This window comes from Coptis chinensis, chromosome 3 (assembly GCF_015680905.1).
Source record: "Coptis chinensis isolate HL-2020 chromosome 3, ASM1568090v1, whole genome shotgun sequence".
Taxonomy (NCBI): Eukaryota; Viridiplantae; Streptophyta; class Magnoliopsida; order Ranunculales; family Ranunculaceae; genus Coptis; species Coptis chinensis.
In genome coordinates this window covers 24,688,858-24,713,119 of record NC_141458.1, presented here as the reverse complement: position 1 = coordinate 24,713,119, position 24,262 = coordinate 24,688,858, and the positions used below count along the sequence as shown (strand labels likewise).

Sequence of the window (24,262 nt, the reverse complement as noted above, 5' to 3'; positions counted from 1 at the left end):
GAAAATTTAGGAAAAGACAATGTACCAGGCTTCACACTTAAGTCATGGTCTCCAACACAATGGGAAAGTCATGTTAACAGTGTTAAAGCAATAAAATACCAAGCTCCTCAGTTAAGAAATGCTTTATTGCAATTAGCAAAAACTAGTGAAGATCCTAAAACAAAAAGTGAAGCTGAGTGTCTAGCAACTTATGAACTTGAAAACTTTGAGTTTTTATTGGGCATGATCATTTGGTATGATATATTATTTGTTGTTAATTCTGTTTCGAAAAGGTTGCAATCTAAAGACATGCAAATTGATATTGCTATAGCTCAGTTAAAGGGTCTTATTTCATTTTTTGAAAAATATAGGGAAAATGGTTTTACTTCTGCTATGATTTCAGCTAAAGAGATTGCACTTGAAATGGAAGTAGAACCTGTATTGAAAAGCGTAAGGTTAAGTAGGAAAAAAAACAATTTGATGAAAATGACAATGATGAGGCAACAAAATCAGCAGAAGAAGCTTTTAGAATTGATTTTTTTTCTATATATAATTGATCGAGCTCTTTCTTCCATTAAAACTAGGTTTGAACAGTTTCAAATGTATGAAGATGTATTTGGTTTTTTGTATGATTTAAAGAAGTTGAAAGCATTGGATGAGACTAGTTTGAAAAAATATTGTCTAAATCTTGAAAGTTCTTTAAGACATGATATGGTTTCTGATATTAATGGCCTAGATTTGTTTCATGAGTTAAACATTGCGAAAGAGGTTTTACAAACTAAAAATAATTTGCCTATCGAGGCTTTAAGTTTTTTCCAAAGAATTAATTGTTTTCCGAATGCTTGCATAGCATATAGAATATTATTGATGCTTCTGGTGAAAGGAGCTTTTCAAAACTAAAATTGATAAAATCTTACTTGAGATCCACTATGTCACAAGAAAGACTTAATGATTTAGCTATGTTATCTATTGAAAAGAATATGTTTGAAAAACTTGACTATGATAATTTAATTGATGTCTTTGCAGCTCAAAAGGTGAGAAAAATAAACTTTAAATGATGCCTTGATTTGCTTGGGTTGGTTCATATTTATTTCCCTCTTCTATTTTGCTACTAGTGCTATGATATGTTTCTTTTTTCCATTTTGCAGTTGTGTTGTTATATGTTCAATTAGACTTTAAATGATTCGAAGTCTTTTATCTCAAAATGATGGGTGATTACCATCATTATCTCATTGAGTTTAAAACCGGTCTTTGAGCGTAAAGAAAGCAATGGCGGATTTGGATACTCTAGGGAGGAGTCATACAAGGACAACACTTTAATTATGCAGCTCTGAGAGATAACCTCACTTTGTGGACCTCGACATGTAGGATGATGGGCGGACGAGATAAGGAGGTAGTTTGTTGTTTTTATGTGCTTTGATTGTCGAGAAATATAAAGCATGTCTAGTTAATTTCTTTGCTTCATTCTTCCAAGCTATTGCTCATCAATACTTGTCTTTTATTAGAATTATTTGTGAATGTATTGAGACCGTGAAATCAGCTTATTATGATTGATTTATGGTGTTTGCATGAATTGGATATGAAATGTTGGAATAAAAAAAAAACTTGTCAATGAGCTTAGAAAAAAAGGCCTCACTTTGGATCGTCGCCTAAGGCCACATCCACCCTTGAGCCAGCCCTGGTCGAATGGATACAATTCTCGTACGAGTTTTTACCAGTGTGTTGCTTCAAATGTGGATTCATTGGTCATCATCAAGCCTCATGCAACATAGCAGATGCTGATCTTGGTTTAGAGCCACAGTTCACTTCATTTGGACTACGTTTTGAACTGTATAATCCAAAAACAAGGCTGTTTCCAAAACTCATGACTGATCGTCCAGTGTTTGAAGTGTCGATGATTAACCCTTATGAGCTTCCAAGAGTGCACCACCCTTTCAGGATTTTTGAGATTCCGAGACATGGCAATGATACTGAATCTGTTCTCGATGTACAGGAAAATCTGGACCTTCATATGCAACACAGGGATGGGAGAGATAAAGGCCCAATGATCATGGAAGTCAGCTCCCCTGGAAGAGATGTTGGAACAACTCTGAAGGCTGGACACAATGCTGGTACTAGTAATGATTGGAATATCAACTCTAACCCAGTTAATCTAGATACCTTTTCCCCAAGATCTCGGGACTCTCTCCGAAATACATTCAAAGAACCCGACCTCATTGCCTTATACTTCCTTCATCGTAATTTCCACAGAAATGTTTAATAATCCCATTAACATACCTTTTGTGGACTTGTCCGATTATAATCGATCTCGCTTTTAGGTGATGAAAATTCCATGCACTACAAGAGACAAGAAATTGAATTTGAACCGCAAAATCTGAGAGTAATTGAGTTAAGGATTATTCAAACATCAAGAGTTTGAAGGGAGCATGTTTGAGAGACAGAGAGCCTAGGCAAAATCATCTCGAATATTTTTGGTGATGAAAACTCCCCTCTTCTAATGGTAATTCCAGTGGCTTTTCCGGTAGGCGTAATCCATACCGGACGGTGAAGGCAGTTGCCCGCAAACAGCTCCCAAAGAAGCCATGAGTTGCCTTGTGTGGAATTGTCGAGGCATTGGTCTCCCCTCGACAATAAGAGCGTTGAATGATTCAATACAGAAACTGAGACCAAAATTTATCTTTTTGTCCGAAACTAAAGGTGAAGTATGACTAAATCTAGTAGATTACTTAGAATGGTTAAAGGTGGATATCAATCTTATGTTTGTCCAGCAAGAGGAATGTCTGGGGGTTTATGGTTTTTGTGGGATGTTGATGTAGACCTTAACATTGTGTATGTAGATGATTGGATCATTCATGTTAAAATTAATGAAATTAGCTCACCTTGTTGGTATTTCTCTGGCATCTACGGTAATAATGATTTTTCTACAAGAAAAGCACAATGGCAAATGATGGAAACCTTAAATCCTGGAAATGATCAAGCATGGTTATGTGCTGGAGATTTTAATGATATTTTGTATAGAGAAGAAAAAAAAGGGTGGTAGATCCGATTGTACCAATGGCAATGCCAACCATTCACTGATATGATACAAAATTGTCGACTGATGGATCTTGGGTTTGTGGGATCAACTTTTACATGGACAAATAACCAGTGCTTCCGTAATAGAGTTTCAAAAAGATTGGATCGTGCCCTGTGTTCAAGCAAATGGAGGGATATATTTCTTAATGCTCTGTTATTCCATAATGCTACTTTTGAATCTGATCACAAGATGTTACATTTGAGTTTAGATTCAGCTAAACAAAAATTGAAAAGAACATTCAGGTTTGAAATGATGTGGACTCAAGATGCGAGATGCAAGAATGTAGTACGCAATGCTATGACAAGAGGTTTTTCGGGTTCTCCTTCCTTCTCTTTCTGTCGAAATCTATCAGCTTGTAGGAAAGATCTTATTGAGTGGAATCACAATTGTTTTGGGAACTTGGATGTGAAATTAAAGCAGCTTGATAAGATGTTAACAGAGTGCCAAGCGCAACAACATAGATGCATTTTTCCCACTGAAGAACAACTCAACCAGGAACAACGCCTGCTGTTGGAGTATGAAGAGTTACTAAAACTAAATGATACACACTGGGGACAAAAGGCTCGACACGATTTGGTATGGCATGGGGCTTAATTGAACACAAAGTACTTCCATACGGTGGTGATAAGCGTGATAAGAAAAGCGATATAAACAGATTAGTGAAGCTGAATGGGGAGGTTTTAACACAACGTTTGGAGATTGGTGATCATCTTGTACAATACTTTTTAAATATGCTTTCCACATCTGAACCTGTCTATGATGGTGAGTTAATGGAAGTGATCCAACCGCTGGTGACGCAAGCAGATAATGACTCCCTAATCAGGGCGGTATCAAATGAGGAGATTTCAAATGCAGTCAGAAATATTGGTTCCTTCAAAGCGCCAGGGCCTGACGGGTTCCAAGCTGTTTTCTACAAGACATATTGGGAGGAAGTGAATGAGAAGATAATCAGCCTGGTTAAACATTTCTTTCATGCAGGTACCTTCACTAAAGAAATAAACCATACCAATATTGTCTTGATTCCAAAAATACCCCACCCTTCAGCGCCTGACCATTTCAGGCCTATTAGCTTAACTAATGTAAGCTACAAGATTATTGCTAAGATTATTGTCCAGAGGATGAGACCGATTTTACAGCGAATAGTTGGCCCTCAACAAAGTGCGTTCTTACCGGGAAGATCAATCCTGGATAATGCTCTGCTTGCACACGAGGCGTTTCATGTTATCAGGGGTAAGTCAAATACAAAGGCAAAATGTTTTGGGCTAAAGCTGGATATGCATAAAGCTTATGATAAAATTGAGTGTCCTTTTCTGGAGGAGGTTTTGAATAAATATGGGTTCAATGATGATGGGATACAAAAAGTGATGTTCTGTGTGCGGAGTCCAACCTTCTCTATTATGCTTAACGGATCTCCTCATGGTTTCTTCTCCCCTACTCGTGGCTTGCGACAAGGCGATCCTATATCGCCATACTTGTTTGTCCTGTGTGCTGAAGTCCTTTCGCTCAATCTTAATCGACTGCAAGAGAAGGGACTAATCCATGGAATCAAATTATCCAGACACAATTTGCCAATCACTCATCTAATGTATCTTGACGACACCATTATTTTTTGGGAAAGGGAAAAATTGAAGAAGCCATAGAAATCGACAAAGTGTAATGCGCAAAGATATTGTCTTGCCTCAGTCAAAGTTTAAATCGACAAAAGTCTCAATTCATTCATAATAAGAGACTACCAAACAGAGAGATTCTAGAATGTTCCACTTTGGATTTTGAGCGCCTTACCTTTGTTCACTTTCCAACCTATCGGGTATTCCACTGTGTTTAATGGCGGAATAAGAGACAACACTTCTTGCCATTAATGCAGAAATTCAACAACAGATTAGCGTCTTGGAAGTCGAGCTTCTTGTCTAAAGGTGGAAGACTTACTTTGATTAACTCGTCCCTTTACGCTTTGCTACACACGTTATGTCATGCATTCAAATTCCGGTGAATATTATTGAAGAGATGGATAAGATAAGAAGAAATTTTCTTTGGGCCCATACGGCGGAAGAAAGAAAGATGCATTATTTCTCATGGGATCTTGCATGCTCACCAATTAATTGCGGAGGGTTAGGTATTAAAGATCTTCAAATGCAAAACTTAGCTTTGCTGGGAAAGAAGGCATGGGAATTATGTAATCCTCAATCTCTGTGGGCAACTCAAATGAAGGATAAGTACTTTCGGAGGCAACATTTTATGCATGCACATTTAACCTCATCTGCATCAACAACTTGGAGGACCCTGCACTACACAAGAAATTTTATTGTACTGGGAAGGAGATGGCAGGTGGGAGATGGCATTTCCATTCGGGCTTGGAAAGACAATTGGATTCCTGACACCCCAATTACGCTGCCTCTAATTGATAAACCCAGGGATTGTGTACAGGATAGAGTTTGCGACTTCATTGACCCAGTTACCAGACAATGGGACACAAGGCTGATTACGGAGGTATGGCCACCTGATTACACCAGAAGAATCATGTCCATCCCACTCACTTCTGAAGGAAGAGAAGATACGACCTTCTGGTGGCCGCATAAATATGGGGATTACACGGTTAAAAGTGCATATAACCTGCTGCAGGATTGGAGTGATCCGACGAGGGAAAAACTAAAGATTTTTGCCAAAATCTGGAAACTAAATCTGCCGTATAAGGTGAGATTTTTTATGTGGCAGTTAGTACATGAGCTCATACCAACTGCGGACCTCCTATGCCGGAGAGGTTTAACGGTGAATAAAGTATGTTCTCTTTGTGAGTGTGTGGACGAAGCACCTATGCATTTGTTTGTCCAATGTACGTTTGCTAGAGCTATTTGGCTGGGACTTGGTTTGTCAGTTTCTGTGGATTACTATACTGCTGACACCTTCAGAGAGTGGTTACAATACATGGTTAAATGTTTAGAGTATGAAGTCGATGCAAGAAGGTGGATGAGTACACTAGGTGATGGGCTATGGACCATATGGTTGGCGAGAAATGATATTATCTTCAATGGAAAACCACAACAGCCTCTCCGTTGTGTTATCAAAGCAAGAAAGATGACGGAAATCATGGCTGCGATTGTTGACACTCGAATTCAAAATGGCTCAGAGAAGATTGAAATTAATGTGAAATGGGACTGCCCACCATCTCATTTGGATTAAACTTAATCTTGATGGATCATCTTTGGGGAATCCAAAAAAGAGGGCCGGTGGGTGCTTATTCGAGAGATGGAAATGGTATGTTCATAATGGCCATTGCTACTCCCATTGCTTTCTCTACGACTTTTTTGGTTGAGGCAATTGCACTGAAAATAGGATTACAAGCTGCGAAAGCTTCAAACCTGGCAAATGTTCTCGTCGAAACGGACTGTCGAATGCTTTACGAGGTTGTAACAAATTTGTCATCCCCATTACCAGCAAGTGCAAAGGAGCTGATAAAGGAAATTCGAGACTTATTTTCGGAAGGAAACTTTCAATTGAATTGGAACTACAGGGAAGCTAATTATGGGGCTGATTCATTGGCAACGTTCGCTGCGCATATGGTAGAAACAATGACATGGGATACTACATTAGATCAAGAGAATAGATTACAAAATGGTTGGATGTTACCTAAGTACTCTTCGGTCTGGAATGTAACTCCACCGCCTTTCTTAGGGAGGTGGCTTAATCATGATATCATGAATGTTTGTAAGAGGAGGATGACTTCAAGATAATAACATATCTTTAGCAAAAAAAAAAAAAACTACAAAGGTGTACAGTACAAGCTATGGAAATACGGATGAAATGGTATTGTTTAGCCATGAATGCTCAGGGGCGGCTCAAGACAATTGGGAGCTCTAAACAAAATTTGAATGCCAATAGATGCGAGGTTTTTTTTTTGTTGAGGAAAAAGCGAGGGAAACGTGGGGTATGTTTAGAACTAATATAATTTTTCTACTTTCCAATGTAAAAACATTGGGTCTGCTTGTTTAGCCCGAAAAACATGTCAAAACTTTGTTTTAGAAAGTTTTCCGGTGTTTGTATTATTCCGAGCGCTTGGTTCAATAGTTATATGGTGGGCCCCGTTGAAAATATTTCTAAAATGTATTAAATTGTGGAGATAATTTTGCAATCTAAAACTAGGCACAAAACTTCCCAGAAACCCTTCGCCATCTTGTTATATGTCTTCTTCCTCTCCATTGATCTCCATCTCGCGAAATTTAAACTGCATCTCTCTTGAAATTCCACTTCCTCCCCTCTCTCTCTCCTTTATTTTTCATGGTTAGGGTTCTAAATCAAATTGATAAAGAACTCTAAAACCTTCAAACATTAATCAACCAAGCATATAGAAATTTGAACAAAATTTTATTTTGTACAACTTTCCAAAGCAAAACTTTCTAAAACAATTATTTTTACATTTGCTATGTTTTGCATTTTACCAAGCGGACCCTTTATCTAACTGTTAAAATAGGGGGTTGAAAAGCAGTGGTGTGCTGACAAACAATCGTGGGCTGAATTATATTGGGAGGCCCTAAGCAGCTGCATATTTTGCTGTGGGATTAAGCTAGCCCTTTGCTGTGGGATTAAGCTAGCCCTGTGTATGCTCCCACATGTCTCTTCACCTTTGGTTACATAATTTATTTATGTATAATGTATAAATCATTGAAATTATGCTTCTAATGTGGTTGATCATTTGAAATAAAAGGAAAAAAGAAAAAAAAAAAGAAATTATATATACTAGCTACTGTGCATGTGGTACCAACATGGGATCCACAGACTTTTTTTTTAAAACTTATAAATTTTAAATTACTATTTTACCCTTCAAAAGTTAAAAATATAATAAAAATATGAAATGACCAAAATGCCCCTACGTCCACACACATTCACTATTCACTTGACCACTCGTTTTTCTATATATTAAAGATGGCAGCCTAAATGGGCGTCCATCAATGTGCGAAAGAAATCAAAGGGAAGTCGGACGCATAGATGAGGACCCAAAGTCCCAAACCATGAAACCATATTCTAGTGCTGGGTAAAGAAAACCAAATCCGTGCCTTTACCTTTAAAGCAATGAGACTTCACCATTTCAATCCATCGTACCAACATTCATGAAAAGAAAAAGACACGGGATCAGATTGTTAAATCAACGGCTCACACGAAATTCTGAAGACCAAAAGAAGAAAGCATTATTTGGTGAACAAAAACTAATGACTTGATCCGTGCCAATATCTCCTAACCAATGAGACTCCACTATTTCTAATCCAACGCACTACAACTCAACTTAAATGAAGACACGGATTGCCAATTGAATCAACGGCTCACACACGAAAGTCGGAAGACTCAAAAAGTCTATAAATAGCACCCCCTCATTACATTAAGAAAAACACAAATCTGAAAAATCAAGAAGAGGGAAATTTCAATTTATAACAAAATGTCAGGAAGAGGGAAAGGAGGAAAGGGATTGGGAAAGGGAGGAGCAAAGAGGCATCGCAAAGTTCTTCGCGATAACATTCAGGGCATCACTAAACCTGCTATCCGTCGTTTGGCGAGGCGTGGTGGTGTAAAGCGTATTAGCGGTCTGATTTACGAGGAGACCAGAGGTGTGCTGAAGATATTCTTGGAGAATGTGATTCGAGATGCTGTCACTTACACTGAGCACGCCAGAAGGAAGACTGTTACAGCCATGGATGTGGTTTATGCTTTGAAGAGGCAGGGAAGGACTCTCTATGGGTTTGGGGGTTAGATTTAGGGTTTCTTGATTTGGTGTTTTAGGGTTAGGGTTACTTAATTGTTAGCGGTGTTGTGTTTGTTGATAGTGGTAATGAATTGGTAGATTAGAATGAATGAAGTAATTAGATTTGTAATCAATGTTAGAATTGAAGCTATCAATGAAAAGTTCTTTTGTTGTTTCTAATTTCTTATTTGTAAAGATTTACGAATTCTGCTTATGTCCATTAGTTTTTATTATGGTTTGTGTATGAATTGTTTTAGATATGTGCTGCCTCAGAAACCGTAATTGTATCCACGAACTAGATCTGAATTGACCGAATAGTTACTTGCAATTCGGTCCAATACCAGTTCCGGTCTAATTTAACACTCTAGAAAGGCATTAGAAGTTGAAAACTTTATGTACACGTTCTTCCTCAGAGCATTATCAGTGCGCAGTTGAAAAACATTGGCTCGATCAAAATTGCTGAAACAGTTTATGTACCAATATTTTTTTGAATTTTTTCAGTTTTTATTTCGGACCGTAGAATTTGTGCCGTGAATTTCAATTTTTTTTATTTAAAAAAAAAAAAAATTCAAATGGGAATACTTGTATTGTCTATCCCTAATTTTTTTTACTAAAAAAAATCAAATCATTGAAACGGCAAAACTTGACCCGTTAAAAAAATAATGATGAAATTTTTTATTACAGCCGTTTTAATTTTTTATTAAAAAAAAATTGAAAAAATTTTGGACGGCAAAAGTTGTCTCGTGCGAATAACTGTTAAATTTCTAAGTATTTTAGTCGAAATCTAAAAATTGTTGAGATAGAAACAAGTGTTTGGTAATGCATTGATGAACAAAATTACCAAAAAAATTGCTATCTGTCATATTAAAAATGGAATATAGGGGCAGTGCATTGATGATGCTTTTATGCTAAATGCAGAACCAACTTGTCCAAATTAAAGCATTCTCTTATAGAAAACTTAGTTCTGGCTACTAAAGTATATACTTCAAAAATTGTCGAGGATGATAATAATTTCCTCCTCTATATTGCACATGGAATTTGGCTTTTTAATTTTTTAGGAATTGGCGTGGAGTTATCATGTATCAAAATGTTCCATGATGATATATTAATGTAAAATTTCAACGTAGAGACGAAATTTTGGAGGGTATACGCCGAGATGCATTCTCTATAATAATTACCAATACATTTTAGATCTCTCCACTCCAATACTTACTATGAATATATTTACCCGGTGTCCACTCCTAGACTTACCATTAGTGTGTCCACTGTGGGCATTTCGCTTTGTATGTATATTTGGGAGCAATGTGTAAATGCACGAACTTTGATACATACATCAAATATGGATGTTAAAATTACTCGAATCGGAACCGGAACCGGAACTATTTATAGCGGGTCTGGTCCTAAAATGTTAGACCCATTTAAAGTGGGTCTTTAAGAATCGACCCGATAAAGAACCGAAACCGTTAGAACCGAATAGTAAAAAATCGATGGGTACCCGAACTGAAATTGGAACCGATCAGTTTGATTTTGATATATAAAATTTAATATTATATTACACTAAATAAAGACAAACCCAAATATTATTATTACTAGCAAGATGCACGTGCAATGCACGCGATGTTAAAAAGAAATTGGCGAAAAGTGTAAACATAATTTTACTTTGCCATTTTTTATTAATTTTCAATTTGGGTTTTTTGGAAGCTAGCAAATTTTGGGAGAAAGCACACAATTTTTTTTTTGTAGGAGAGTGTGTACGTACGTGTGTTGTGTTTTGAGCTCTTAATAATTAGGCCACCTAATTATACGGGAAACCTGATTCTACTCACATGTTGTGACAATATATGAAACTTAAGAATCTCTCGATTAACAGCATGCTAATTGATTTAGATGAAGTATAGTAAAAAAAAAATAGTTATAGAAAGGCACAAAGCAAGGTACGTACAGATTCAAGTATGGAAGAGATTTACTGATGAGTAGCTAAGTAAATGTGCATACCTGTGGTTGGGCCTGTAGCGCAGAGGCCCCTTGCGGTGTGCTAACTCTTTCCCACCGATGGGGACTTGGTGAGAGTTCACAAATGCGTAATTGTTTTCCATAAGTAATTACCCGTTATGTTGGCTCTCCCTGTGATTTTTAATACCAGGAGGGAAACCTTTTACAAAAGATGCATTTTTGTTGGTGCTAGAGAAACCAGTTGATGTCCAATACAATCGAATCGGAACCCATTAATCATATTTTTGACCGTCCTTAACCAATGCTCATGAAACCCCTTTGCTACTTTCTCCGTCACCTCCAATTCCACTACCACCCCGGCGAAGTCATGTCCACGAACCGAAAAGAGTTTGCAAAAGCTGCGAGTAGAAGATGCATGGGTTAAAACAACCAAGAGAATTTCATTTTTTAATCTTGCTTCAAAACTAACATGGAAGAACCTAAGATTTGGAATTTTGCTTCCAAAAGTTTTAGTGTAGCCACCATGAAAATATTCAAAACTACAACAGATACCAGAGGCTTGAGTGATTAGTAAGAATCCCTTATCCTCTTTTTATCTTTATTGATAGATGTCGCAGATGTTAGTACCTCTTTTGGCCTGCCTATAAATAAGTGGATAGCTCTTATAGTTGTCACCCCAAACCATATGAAAATCAATGCATAATTGCACTTTAAAAGGAAAAGATTTTTGGGATGGCCAGATAGCCAGACTGTACTCAACTTGCCTTCATACGGACACCTTAACCTACCCCCAATAAATATTAACTTGCAACTGTGTTTGTTTACAACCAAAAGACGATATCAAACCACCATTCTGTACGTGTCAGAGTTGAGTGTGTTGAAACACAGATAGTTCAAGAGATTTTTGTGTTCAACATTGTTTATTCTGGACATTTGAACACACTATGGGGAACTCTTCGGCTTTTCTTTGCTTCCATGGTAATTAGTGTAGTTATAGTGTTGGGCATTTTTGTTCCTCAGCGGTAGGCGTGCATTTTTGTATTTGGCGATTCACTTGTGGATAGTGGCAACAATAACTATCTGTTAACAACCGCTTTCGTCCGACGCTTTATCCATATGGAATCGACTATCCCACTCATCGCAAGTAACCGCCATTTCTCCAATGGACTCAACATCCCCGATATTATTAGTAAAATATCTCGCATTTTTCATGTGCTGCATTTTATATTTTGAGATTCTTTTGATTGAGATGCGTTTATAGTTTGTGTCTATACTCTATAGTACGCAGACCGTAAAGTTAATGGAAATCTTGCTCCATATTTGAGCAAAGGCCAAGTACTTTAGTAATTTTTTGTTTTCCAATTCCCTTTTAGTATAATTTATTTGAAAGTGCTTTATTACTTAAATTTAGAACTATGTTATATATACTAACACATGCCATAATTATATATGTAAATCAGGCGATCAATTGGTGAAGAACCTACTATGTCATACTTAAGCCCATAGCTAACTGGGCCGGAGACTCTTGGTTGGTGCTAACTTTGCCTCTGGCTGGGATTGGAGTCCTCAACATTAATTGGAATCCAATTTGTAAGAAGCCTCACATTTCAAATTCTAATACCCACACCACCGAACCTTATCTAATAATACTAATCCGAAATGGAACTGTACTTAGTGTATTTACATTATAAATTAAACTTGCTCACTTAGCGCCCAAAAAAACAGCAAAGAGTGGGTGCACTCATTGGCACTGTTCAGGCCAAAAGACTGGTGAACGAAGCACTTGTTCTCTTCACTTGTGGTGGAAATGACTTTGTTAACAACTACTATTTAGTCCCATTCTCTGTAAGATCTCGCCAATTTGCGGTCCCAGATTACGCTCGCTATGTGATCTCCGAATATAAGAAAGTACTACTGGTAATAATTCAATTATTGGTGTTTTTTCTTCTAAATTTTGTCGGCATCATCTCTGGATCCTTGGTATGCCATACTTAGAGGGTGCCTGCGTGAATGAGTGAGGACCAGTTGAGTTATGAGCATAACGTTATTCATCTAGTCTAGCAAGCTGGTGGGATGACATATGATGAACGTCTATTTTGCATGTGCATCACAGCATTTTTATGACTATGCATAAATTGAATTTACTCTAAAGTAAGTAGGCAACTGAATAGGGAGAGTTCCAACCCCTACACGTACCTACTTCTCAAGGCTTTCTCATCTACATGCCGGGCTTGTCGAAAACAGCTTCAACATCAGCTGCTCCTGGGGCAACAGTAATGATTGAATTTTCAATATCGATTGAAAGAATGGCACGAAATCTTAGCAAAACAGTTGTTTGGTTATAGCTGGAACTTTGGTCCACTAAAGAAAGGAGAAAGAGAGAAGGAACTTCTGGAGTACAACTAACTGTTGGAGGACACTCAGCTTACGCGATTCGTAATCCCAGCACTGGTTTGACAAGAGAAAGAAAGAAGAATCACTTGAACGATAAGGCAGAAGGTCAGAGTCGAGGATCAATAGGAGAGTCAAGCTAAGAAGAACATAGCCCTAACCCTGTCCTCAATAGCGACCAGTACAAAGACTTAAGCAGAAAGAGCCGGCAGTGAGGAAAGTGAAGTACGATAGAAAGAAAGGAGAAAGCAAGAACGATCAAGTCGAGTAGAAGCGCAAGCAAAGAACTGAAGTTCCAACTTCCAAGACGAACTTGATTTAGTTTGAATCCCCAACCTTGTGTCGACCCTGCTGATGTTTATCAAATGATAGATTTAGCGACACCGAATGATTTAATGTAGACGTTTCCAATTCCGAGTGACTAACTCACTTGCTGAAGACTGGTCAGCTGACATTGAAAATGCCTCGAAAGGGACAGATAAAGGGTTCAAGACTGTGCCTGAGTGATGGTTTTCCCGACTTTCAAAACCAGAGGCGCAGATGATAGTTTCAAGGATAGGACAATGGACCATATGAGTTCGAGACCGAGAGGATAGATTTGACTTTGAGCAAGGTGAAAGGCGGAATGAAAGAAAGAGTCAGATAAAGATGTGAGCATGAAGAAAGAGGTTACCTTAGCAGGAAACGAAGCTCGTGGAAGTTTCCCATGGAGCGGCAATCTCCTGAACTCCTTTACCTGCCATATCTCCGTGAACAAAGTAACACAGTAGCAATTGCAGAAATGCATTGCAATCATTGTTGTCTATTGTTACTGCAATAGAAATTGCTTCGACTATACTTTTGACTACATCAACTTCATACGGCATTGGCTAACCGTTTTGGGCTGGAACATTAACTGAAGCTTAAGCCAACTGCTGGCCGATTCTCTTAACCAGCGCGTTCCTGCCCATTTCTCCAAAATCGAGTTAGATTGCAGTTTTTTACATTTTCATATATAGTTATTCAATTAAAATAACATATTCATATATAGTTACTCAGTTGGCTAAGACTGTTAGCAGGAGCTCCTGATTGTAAGACCTCATCTTACCCTGAAAAATGAGGAAAATCAATTGGCTAAAATCATTAATCATTAAACTCTGAATATATTGGGTAGACCGACGTTCAGGTGGAACCAGTAACAGTAATAGCACATTAACGGTCTTATTAAACAGGTCCAACCAAGTGTTAACCATGAATTGACATGAAACTTTGTAAATTGTACCTCAGTGTTGATTTTTGACCTATGCGGTCTTTGACCATCTTCCGGCCCAAACAAAGAAAGTGCATCATGAACCGATTCAATTGATTTTGTATCAATTTCACCCATAGCTTGCTATTTTAAGTTCAGTATGAACCTTGCGGGGTTGAACTTGAACGGCAGTGTGAAGGCTGTAACACATACAAATAATACTGAGTAGTTTGGACAGTCCTGAAATTAATCCGATAAAGCTTTTGACTGACATGTACTTTTTTCATAACCCTTTCTTCTAATCTCACGTAGGTCCCTTGGTCTGATTTAGAATGATAAGCAACTGGTGAGGCTTTATAAAAGGCAAATCCAACATCATATTCATCATAAGAAAGAGCTGAGTCCAACTAAGAAGATCGGCCAAACTTGTAGGCTGTCTAAGTCAATGTGCTTTCAGGTCTAACACCTGGAGAGGTTACTTAAGTTGACGCGGGCGAAGAGGAAGAACTCGTAGCAAGGGGTGTCCATGGCCTTATGACCCTCGTTTGAGCCTCCTTCCCTTGCACATACATCTCAATCCAAGCTCCATGTGTACTGATAATTCTAGGAAAAAACCTCTAATGCTAAACATCTGCTGAAATCAGTCGACATCTTCAATTAGAAGTTCCCCCATGAGCTTAAACGGGCTTTTTTGCGCCAAAGCAAGTGCCACCACTAACTGACCAATATGGATAAAAACACTGCGGGGACGTGGAGATCAATTTAAGTGACGTCCATAGCAGTTGAAAATGCTGCGGCTACTTTCCTCAAACCGTATCTGGATCGTTGCAGTGACAAATAGCAGTTGACGTCAGATCCGTTCTAAGCTGAAAGTTATTCAGAAATCAGTTGACATCTACAAAGTGTAAGGTTCCGCTGAAGATAAGCTGGGCAGTTCTACAACGAACCAAGGGGTGCTACCATATGACCAAACCGGTACAAAAAGCGTCGAGTCCTTGGAGAGCAACTTCAGTGACGTCCATATTTGATCATTTTTAAAACTCACTTACATTTTATCATTATCTAAACCCTCCAAGTACGCATCCATAAAGTCCAGCCATCCAGCAGCATGGCAGCCACCATACCTTTTGCAACAATGTGTTCCAGAGTCGTTCTTTCTGTGAGCTTTTTCTTAAATAACTCCTCTCTATTTTTTTTTTACCGGCATTGTTTTGTTTATTTTGTTAAATCGGCTGGCTTAGGGGTTCCAACATCAAGGCGAAGGAGTGCGCCAGGGGTGACTCCTCTTAATGCTGACCTGGCATAGGTGGGATGTGCTGCAGTGATAACTGATTTATCTGCAGCTGTTGAAGGTGTGTGGGTTCCATAACCTTTATAGTGTTTTGGTTTAGCCTTCAATGACAGACGCATGTCCGTATCCCTAGTTTGGAGTAGTTTGCTGAAGGAGCGACCTCTGGTGAGCTTGAAGTCACAATTGGAAGGGGTGCATTAGATCAACGAAGTTGCTTGAACGATCTTTCACGTTCTGACCATATAGTAAGGCAAGTGGAATGGACACCAGAAATGCATGAGCTGCGTGGCCAGTGGTTGTTATGAGCTAACAACAAAACATCATATCACCATGAATTCTTATGTCTGTAAAGCAGCTGAAGAGCAACTTGTAAGTCTGTAAAGAAGGTTGCAGTTCCCAAAACCAACATACTCTGAAGCACTTTGTAAGCTTCAGGGAACCGGTGTGCCCGAAGGAATGCAGTAAGAAGAGAATTGCATGTGGGAACATTAGAACACCGACTTGCGTCAACCATAGCTTGAATAAATGGGAAGAGGGTGAATACCAAAAGAAGGTAGAAACAGGCAAATGATCACATATATTCGCTTGCATTTATACCCGACACTTATCACCATGAACACAAAAAAAGGGTGTGTGTATATAAACCGTCATTATTAGTTGCAAAGGTAATGGAAATATCATAGCAAATTGGGAATTAAGCATGATTGTGTTGTGTCTTGCATATATTAATAACTACATTATCCATAAAAAAATTAGTGTTTTAACTTTGTATAATCATTATTGGTTGCATCCCTTGAGCCAATAATACATTCTATAATCAATGATAGGCAGCCAATACTAATGAGTCATATTTTTACATCTATATTCTACTGGTAAATATATATCTAAACGAAAACCCAACTTCTGAATCAAACCACTCAAATTAACAAATATACTTCAAACACATAATCTAATTAATCCCTAAAACACCCAACTGACAGATAGAACGACAAAAAATGGAGTATCCCACATAACAATCACGCAAAAAAACTCAACTCTCACATCAAAGTTAACATAAAAAAAATATGGCGGAGAAATAATGGTTACCTTAAGATTCGGAAGAAAGAGCCCTGACAACACCCCTATGACCGTGAGGCCTAGTAATCAATTATATAGTATTAGTTATCTTCTCAACCCTTTGAGAGATTTCACAGACTCACCTGATCCCGAATCTTATATTAGAGTGAGGAAATCAAATCCTTTGCAGGAAGACAAAATTCGAAGCCAAAACACACTGAGGATCCTAAGTTAGTTTCCTCATGTTTCGCGTAGAACAAATTACTTCATCCACAAGTAGCAACTGGGGGAAGCAATAACAGGGCTGCAAAATAAACCAAAATAGTTATTACACATTCATAGTAGTATGGTACATACACATAGTTGTAAAATTCCAAGCGATATGTTTCACAAACCCAGAGTTAATAAGTTTTCTTTTTTTTTTTTTTTTTTTTGAAATAACTAGGGGTTTTTTTGGACTCCCCAATCTTTATATATGGGACTATGAAACTTGCAGATACATTTTCCCTACCTTATCCGCCAAGATCAAATCATTAAGTTTGAGATCCAGCGGTGGTATAAAGTACACACACTCATTACAAAAGTTCCTACTTAGCTTAGATAGATAATCTGCGACTCGGTTACCCTCGCGAAAAACATGCTTAAAAGTGACCATCTCGAACTTCAAAATCTCAGCTTGTATATGAGCAGCTATGTTCGGCAAGTGCCATGGCACTTCTTCCTCCTTCGCCAAAATCCGCGATCGCCTCGAGGAGAATCCGACCGCACTTGAATTCTCGCTTAATCCTCATATGTGCCGCACCTTCTAGCCCTTTCTGAACTCCCAATAACTCTTGGTACAAAACTGACATTCTCGTTGAGCTGCCATTATACGCCATTAGAGCATCTCCATTCCAATCCCTTACCGCTCCACCATAGCTGGCCCTTTCCTTTTGTACCGATCCATCTGAATTCAGCACTACTAACCCATCAGGTGGTTTACTCCATTTTACCCATACCTCATCTCTTTGCTTTAGAGTAACTCCTATTCCCAGTTTCGCTAGCAGCACTTTTGCAGCCTTCTCCTCTTTTACCTGCTCCAGTGTTTTACCCATATAGATCTTCATGCTGCTCAAGACTTTCTGGCTCACAACATCAGCTGACCGAAATCTGTCTTTCTTCAGCCTCCAGTTTCGCTCATTCCAAATGGATTGGACTGCCGCACAGGTAAAGGCTCTTATCACTTCAGAAGCTAAGGTATTTGCTCGCAAAGCCTCATCAAGTAATACCATTCAATATCGATGATGCTCGCACCATCTCCGGCAGTCCCATGGCTATCTTGAAATTCGCGGACCGCCTTCGAACGGACAATCAAAGAAGAGGTGTCTTTGAACTTTTTTCGTGACACCCACACAAGCAAAGACTTTGATTGCTTATCACCCGCTTGGCCATCAACCTATTCTGAGTTGGGAGAGTACCGAAAACAAGCCGCCAAGTGGTAAAGGAGTGCTTCGGCATCTGAATATTTCCCCACACAATCTTAAACCATTTTACCTTACTTCTCACTTTTTTTCAAGACAGAGTAGCCGAGGATGTATGAGAAATTTTCAGATCTTTGCTTGGGGTCCATGTCACCGATCCTCATCGATGTAGGAGTTTATCTCAGTTCAGGAATCCACTCCTTTACCTCACCTCCCGGCATATCATCGATACAATTTGGACCATCTCCCCTCTCTTAAAGCTGCGAAACCTTTCTCAGATCCTCTCGGGACGATGTTGCCTAACAAGCTTCTAGCTTGGTTATTCAGGTATAGAGGCCCCGAGCACCATGGATCATGCCAGAAACTAGTACCATTGCCATTTGCTATACAATGTTTGACAAACTTCCATGCGATTTCTCGATGTTTCAAAATCCCTCTCCACACCCAGGAGCAATCCCTCGGCACCTTCATCGTCCAAAACTGTTTGTGCTTTATGTGTTGCTGCCATGCCCATCTAACCCACAAACAATCTAATTTCTGCGCAAGTTTAACCACCAAACCACAGTACGCAGCTTGATTCCAAACTTTTGGATCCACAAGACCAAGCCCTCCCTGATCCTTGTCAAATCTGAGCGTAGCATGGCTAGCATGATGCATTTTGCTCTCCATATTTGGCCCTGCCCATATGAATCTATTACACAGCTTCCCCACTTTCTCAATCACTGTTCTTGGCAACACAAATGTCTTCGCCCAATAGGTTTGGAACGATGCTAGGACCGACTTCACCAATTGTACTCTTCCAGCTCTGTTTAGGTCCTTATTCTTCCAATTTGAGATACGCTCCGTGATCTTTTCGATAAGAGGCAAACATTCTCTTATACCCAGTCTAGTGGCCGTAAGAGGCAGCCCTAGATAAGTAACAGGGGGGGCTTCAAGAGAAATATCCATAGCGCCGCTAATTTCGCCCTTCTTCTTCCTCGACATGCTACCCGTTAGGAGAGTAGTCTTTTCATTGCTAAACTGAAGCCCTCAGAGCACGAGAGAAGTCCTGCAAAATGTCTTTTATAGCCTCGCATAGATTCCTTATTACCTTTGCAGAATATTAGGACATCATCGGCAAAGCATAGATGTGATATGTCCATTTTCCTACATTTGGAGGCGATCGATTTTTTTTTTCTGCTTAAGCCCTTTGGAGAGAAGAGCACTCAAGATCTCCATGACCAGTACAAACAAATAAGGGGAGACTGGATCACCTTGTCGGAGCCCTCTTTTCCCTTCAAAATACCCTTCCGGAGTCCCATTTACCAGTATTGAGTACGAAGGAGAAGCATAACACATTTGTAGCCATTCAATGAACAAGAGGGGGAACTTAAAAGTATGCAAAATAGCTTCTACTGCTTGCCAAAACACCGAATCATATGCTTTCTTTATATCGAGCTTGATAGCACATCTCTTCTGACCATGTTTCCTAGAATACCCCCTAAGAAGCTCATGAGCTAATAGCAGGTTATCTTGAATCGACCTCCCCAGTATAAAAGCTGATTGTGTACTTGAGATTAAGGAGGATATACAAGTCTTCATTCTGTTGGTTAGAACCTTTGATACACACTTGTAGACAATATTACAGCATGCTATGGGCCTGAAAGAGCCCACGGTCGTAACATTCTTCTCTTTTGGCACAAGGCAGAGGAGAGTGGAATTTATCCCTCCTGTCATTTTCTTATGAAGAAATGTGTATTTGATTGCACTGGTGAAATCAGCCCCAATAGTAGCCCAGCTGTGTTTGAAGAAACATGCGTTGAAGCCATCTGGACCAGGCGACTTATTATCCTCCATGGCAAAGAGAGCTTCCTTTATCTCCATATCAGTGATCGGAGACTCTAGAAATCTGCTTGTACTCTGATTAATCTCCTTCACTTGCAAATTACCTAATAAGAGAACAACCCAGAGTCACAGGAGGCAGCAGAGGGGACTCCCAGTAAATTTGAGTAGTACTGCAGAAAAGCATTAGCTACTGGCTCTCTTCCCTCTCTTCGAATACCATGCGCATCGATGACATCCCATACATGGCTTCGAGACTTCTTTTCCTTTAGTGCATTAAAGAAATAGGCACTACATTTATCCCCAAACGATAACCGATCAATATCGGGTTCTATGGAAAAGATCCGCTTCCTCCGTTTTTATCAAATAACAAAGCTTTTCTCTCAACTCAAACTCCTTTGTACTTGAGGGAGCAATCCGTAGGTCCTGGTGAAGTGTTTCTTGGACTTGCTTCAATTGGACTCTCGTTTCATCACTATTTTCTCGAAAGTATCATAGCAATAACTCCTTGCCCAACCTTTTCAAAACTAGCTTCAAATTTTTCAGCTTTCTAGTTAACATATACGGGGCTGCCATGGTTTGTTATGTCCCAAAGACACTTTTAAGAGTTTCTTCAAAATCTTGATGCTTCAACCGAAGTTGCAAAATCAAACGGGGTGGTTTCAAGGAGCTTTGGAACGTCATCAACAGCCGGACAATGATCAGAAAATCCTTGGCGTTAAGACTTCCACTTTTGTAGCCAACACAATAGCCGACCAAGCTACATTGACAAGGCATCCATCAATTTTCGACCATTTCCTAGAATTTCCCCCATCGCTCCACGTGAAAAACACCCGATGCGAATGGTCAAACAACCCTCGCTACATTCAAGCAACTTGCAAAAGCTGCGTCTCTCTAGGGTGAACTGCCGTGTCGACAATTCTTTCATGTGAGAACAAGACGTTATTAAAGTCTCCCATTACACACCATGGTCCACGGATCCCTCGCACTTAAGGCTTTTAACTCGTCCCATAGAATCGGGTCTTTCATGGTCGCTATTCTTCGTGATAAACCGCGTTTAACGGGAAGGACAACCCATAACGCCTACTAGTAACCTTACAATGTATGAATTGATCCCCTTCCACCTCCTTTTGAACTTCCAAAACATTTCTATCCCATATGATCCGATTCTACCATATTCATCGAGGAAGAGTAATTATGCTCAGAGCCCAAAAAAGGACATACCAAACCTGCAATGGTTCTAAACTTCTCCATGCGTACTTTAGTTTCCAAAATACCCATACAACTAATCTTATTCTCAACAAGAAATTTATTCAATTGTTTTGCCTTTGTGAAGTCATTTAACCCCCTAACATTCCAACTGCTTATTTTAATCATTGGAATTGGTTACCGTCTTCCCCTTCTTTCCACTCCCCTTTTGGTCGGGCCCCTACCTTTCTTTTTCGACTATTTCTTCGTTTCAAAGCCTCATTTCTCCGAGCTCTTTGTGCAGACTGAAGTTAGTCACACCAGATTCTAGTAGTGGTCGTGGGGTGGAGTCGTTGTCCCCGAACAGTTCAGGCTCGGCATCCGAGAGATCATCATCTTCCAAATCAGCAAGCTCCTCGAAAAGGTTCCTTTCAGTGCAGAAATTACCTTCATCGGGGTGCACTGGTCTTATTTGTTGAATCGGTGTTTGCACAACTGCTTGAGCTCCTTCAGTATTAAGATTTTCAAAAGTACACTCAATTCGCCCAGGGGAGACCAGAGATATACTTGATGACAGAGCTGTCTCACTTGGAAGTTGATTATGTAGTTCAGCCTCTGCACTATTATAAGCTTCGAGCTCATTCTGATTTCCAGTTCTGATAATCATTGCTTGCTCATCACTTGCTGTTGCTATCTCTAGAGCAGTTGCTCCTTCGCATACTGCTTCCTGTTCTGAAATGTCCCCTTGTGCATGCCCTGACCCTCTACCTTCATTTCCTTGATGTGGAGGTGCCTCAAAGACCACTATCCGCTCTCTCCTCCTCCTGTTGCCATATCCTCATTGTTCGCCAGAGCACTTATCATTTATCATGTCCAAACTTTTGCACTTTGAACAGACAAAGGCTTCCATGGATACTCAAGTGGGATTTCTACCTCTCGATTTCTGCCTTTAACCTTTTAAAGAGTCTTTATACTCAAAGTTCACTGGGAATTCGATACTGAGAAACCCGAAGGATAATCTTTTCCTCTTCGCTATTGCATCGTCCATAAACATTGGCGGCCCCTCCAACCAAGCTTGCAAGGTAGGAAAGCCCATCAAATGTCCACATTTCTTTCTAAGACATCCATTAGCTTCACACGAGAGAGGGATTGAAGCAACCTTGTTTTTGTAGTTCCCTACCTCAACTGTCCATGGTTTAACCACAAACACTCGGTTCGCAATAAAGATAGGTCCTTCATCTAGCACCATCTGTCGGTCCTCGGCACTCGTAAAATTTATATAAAAGAGCTCCTTATCGCTGGTGATGTCAAAGGAGCCTTTTAATTTCCACTTCTCCGAACTTCCTTTCTTGAAGAAAGGATAGCCTTTTGTCTAGGAAATATCCAACAAGATACTCATCCCAATGTTTGATACCTTGCTTAATGAGATCAGGGGGGAACTGAGCTACACCATCTATGTAGATAGGTGAAAAAGATTTGAATGCCACTGTGGTTTATGACGAACCAGCTCGACCAAACAATGAACTCCATGAGTTGTTTGTCGTCCCCCCATTACTAGTACGACTATCAGAGGGTACCGGATTGCTTGAGGAAGCCATAAGTTCTTAACCTAGGAAGGCAGGTTAGATATTCCAAACTACACTGGATTTACCTTGCGAACTCACACTTTTAGAAGTGGAGGATTTTACCGTGAAGGAAATCAAAGAGAGTGATAGCTGTCTTGGCCGAGCTGACACTGTGAAAAGAGAGGGTTTTACCAGCCAGAGAGAGCTTTACAGAAAGTCTTCCGAACGCGCAAGACTCGAGGGAGTGTGGGATTTCACCGGGAAAGACCAAGCTACTAACGAAGAGGTGAAGAGCTCGATATCACTTTTTTGTTTCCTGAATTGGAGGGAAAACGGCCTGTTGAATGGATATGTGCTATTCACCAACTATTTTTTTTTACTAAAAACGGTAAAGAAGGGGAGCACAGGATCACCAAAGAAGGTTATGTTATCTCGCTACCAAGTTTCCCAAATTTGGTCCCCATTAGCAGATCTAATGGGTACTCCTATTTTTACTCCTTGAGAGTTAATATGGTGCTTCACAGAATAGTTGTCAAAGATTCCCTCCATTTCGGGATTCAGTGGTATGTAGTCGGAATTTCATAAGAAAATGCATTGTACAGTTGCAACAATGAAGTCTCTACATAATTTCTTCTCAACAGTAAAATTATAAATGCTATTATATCCTCCAATGAAGCATGCTAAGCATCAACAACTCAAAACATCTTTTGTATTGACAAAGTTATTGATCAAATAAGAACATTAATAGGCACGAATAAAACTGAAACAATGGGTAAGAACTAAATTACAAAATGAACAAATGGATACTAATAAAAATGAAAGATAAAATTTGAGTGGTACCTGTTAATGGATCGTAGTAACCCAAGACTTCAAGATGTTTGCCATCTCTGCGACAAGTACTATCAGCAACCATAACTCTGTAAAACGGTCTGTTCCTACATCCCAACCTTGCTAATCTTATCTTAACTGCCATTTCAATAAGCTTCAGTTTTTGCTACTTCAACGATAGTGAAAGGATCGGCAGTAGAGAGACAATCAGGGATATATGTTTGTTTGTTTTTTTTTTTTTTTTTTTTTTTTTCAGGTTTAAGTTTTTCTAAGAGAGAGCAAATGATGGGAGATTTGGGAGAGAGAAATTAGCATAAGAAGAAGATGAAAAGAGAAAAGAGACGGCTGGTTTTCTCAGTATTTAATTTCGCATAAATGGTAATTATTTGGGCAATCAATGATGGGTAAGTAGCTTAACAATTGAATAGGTGCGTATAGTTGATTTCCGACCTGAATTTACACATACGCCCTTAAATTACTATATAATCTTGAGGGTATAGATGGTAGTAAATTATGAAATGACTAAGTAGTCCTTCTCAAAGGCATTGAATAATTGATTTTAATATTTTATTAAGGGCATTTCATGGTAGAAAAAAGGTTGGTCTAATTTAAAGGTCCATGTTAATTATGGTATACTATACTAATAGAGATATATAGTCTATATTTGTTAGGTGTAAAATTATACTAAATATATATAA

General features: G+C 39.2%; 2 protein-coding genes across 2 annotated transcripts; both read left to right on the top strand.

Moving 5' to 3' along the window:
* The first annotated feature begins 3,079 nt into the window (after window positions 1–3,079).
* LOC147508782 (uncharacterized) lies at window positions 3,080–3,649 on the top strand. The gene has a single exon (XM_086597631.1). The coding sequence runs from the start codon at window positions 3,080–3,082 to the stop codon at window positions 3,647–3,649; it is 570 nt and encodes a 189-aa protein (XP_086453757.1).
* A 4,770-nt stretch (window positions 3,650–8,419) lies between these two features.
* On the top strand, window positions 8,420–8,963 carry LOC147508781 (histone H4). The gene has a single exon (XM_086599167.1). The coding sequence runs from the start codon at window positions 8,481–8,483 to the stop codon at window positions 8,790–8,792; it is 312 nt and encodes a 103-aa protein (XP_086455293.1). The 5' UTR covers window positions 8,420–8,480; the 3' UTR covers window positions 8,793–8,963.
* The last annotated feature ends 15,299 nt before the right edge of the window (window positions 8,964–24,262 follow it).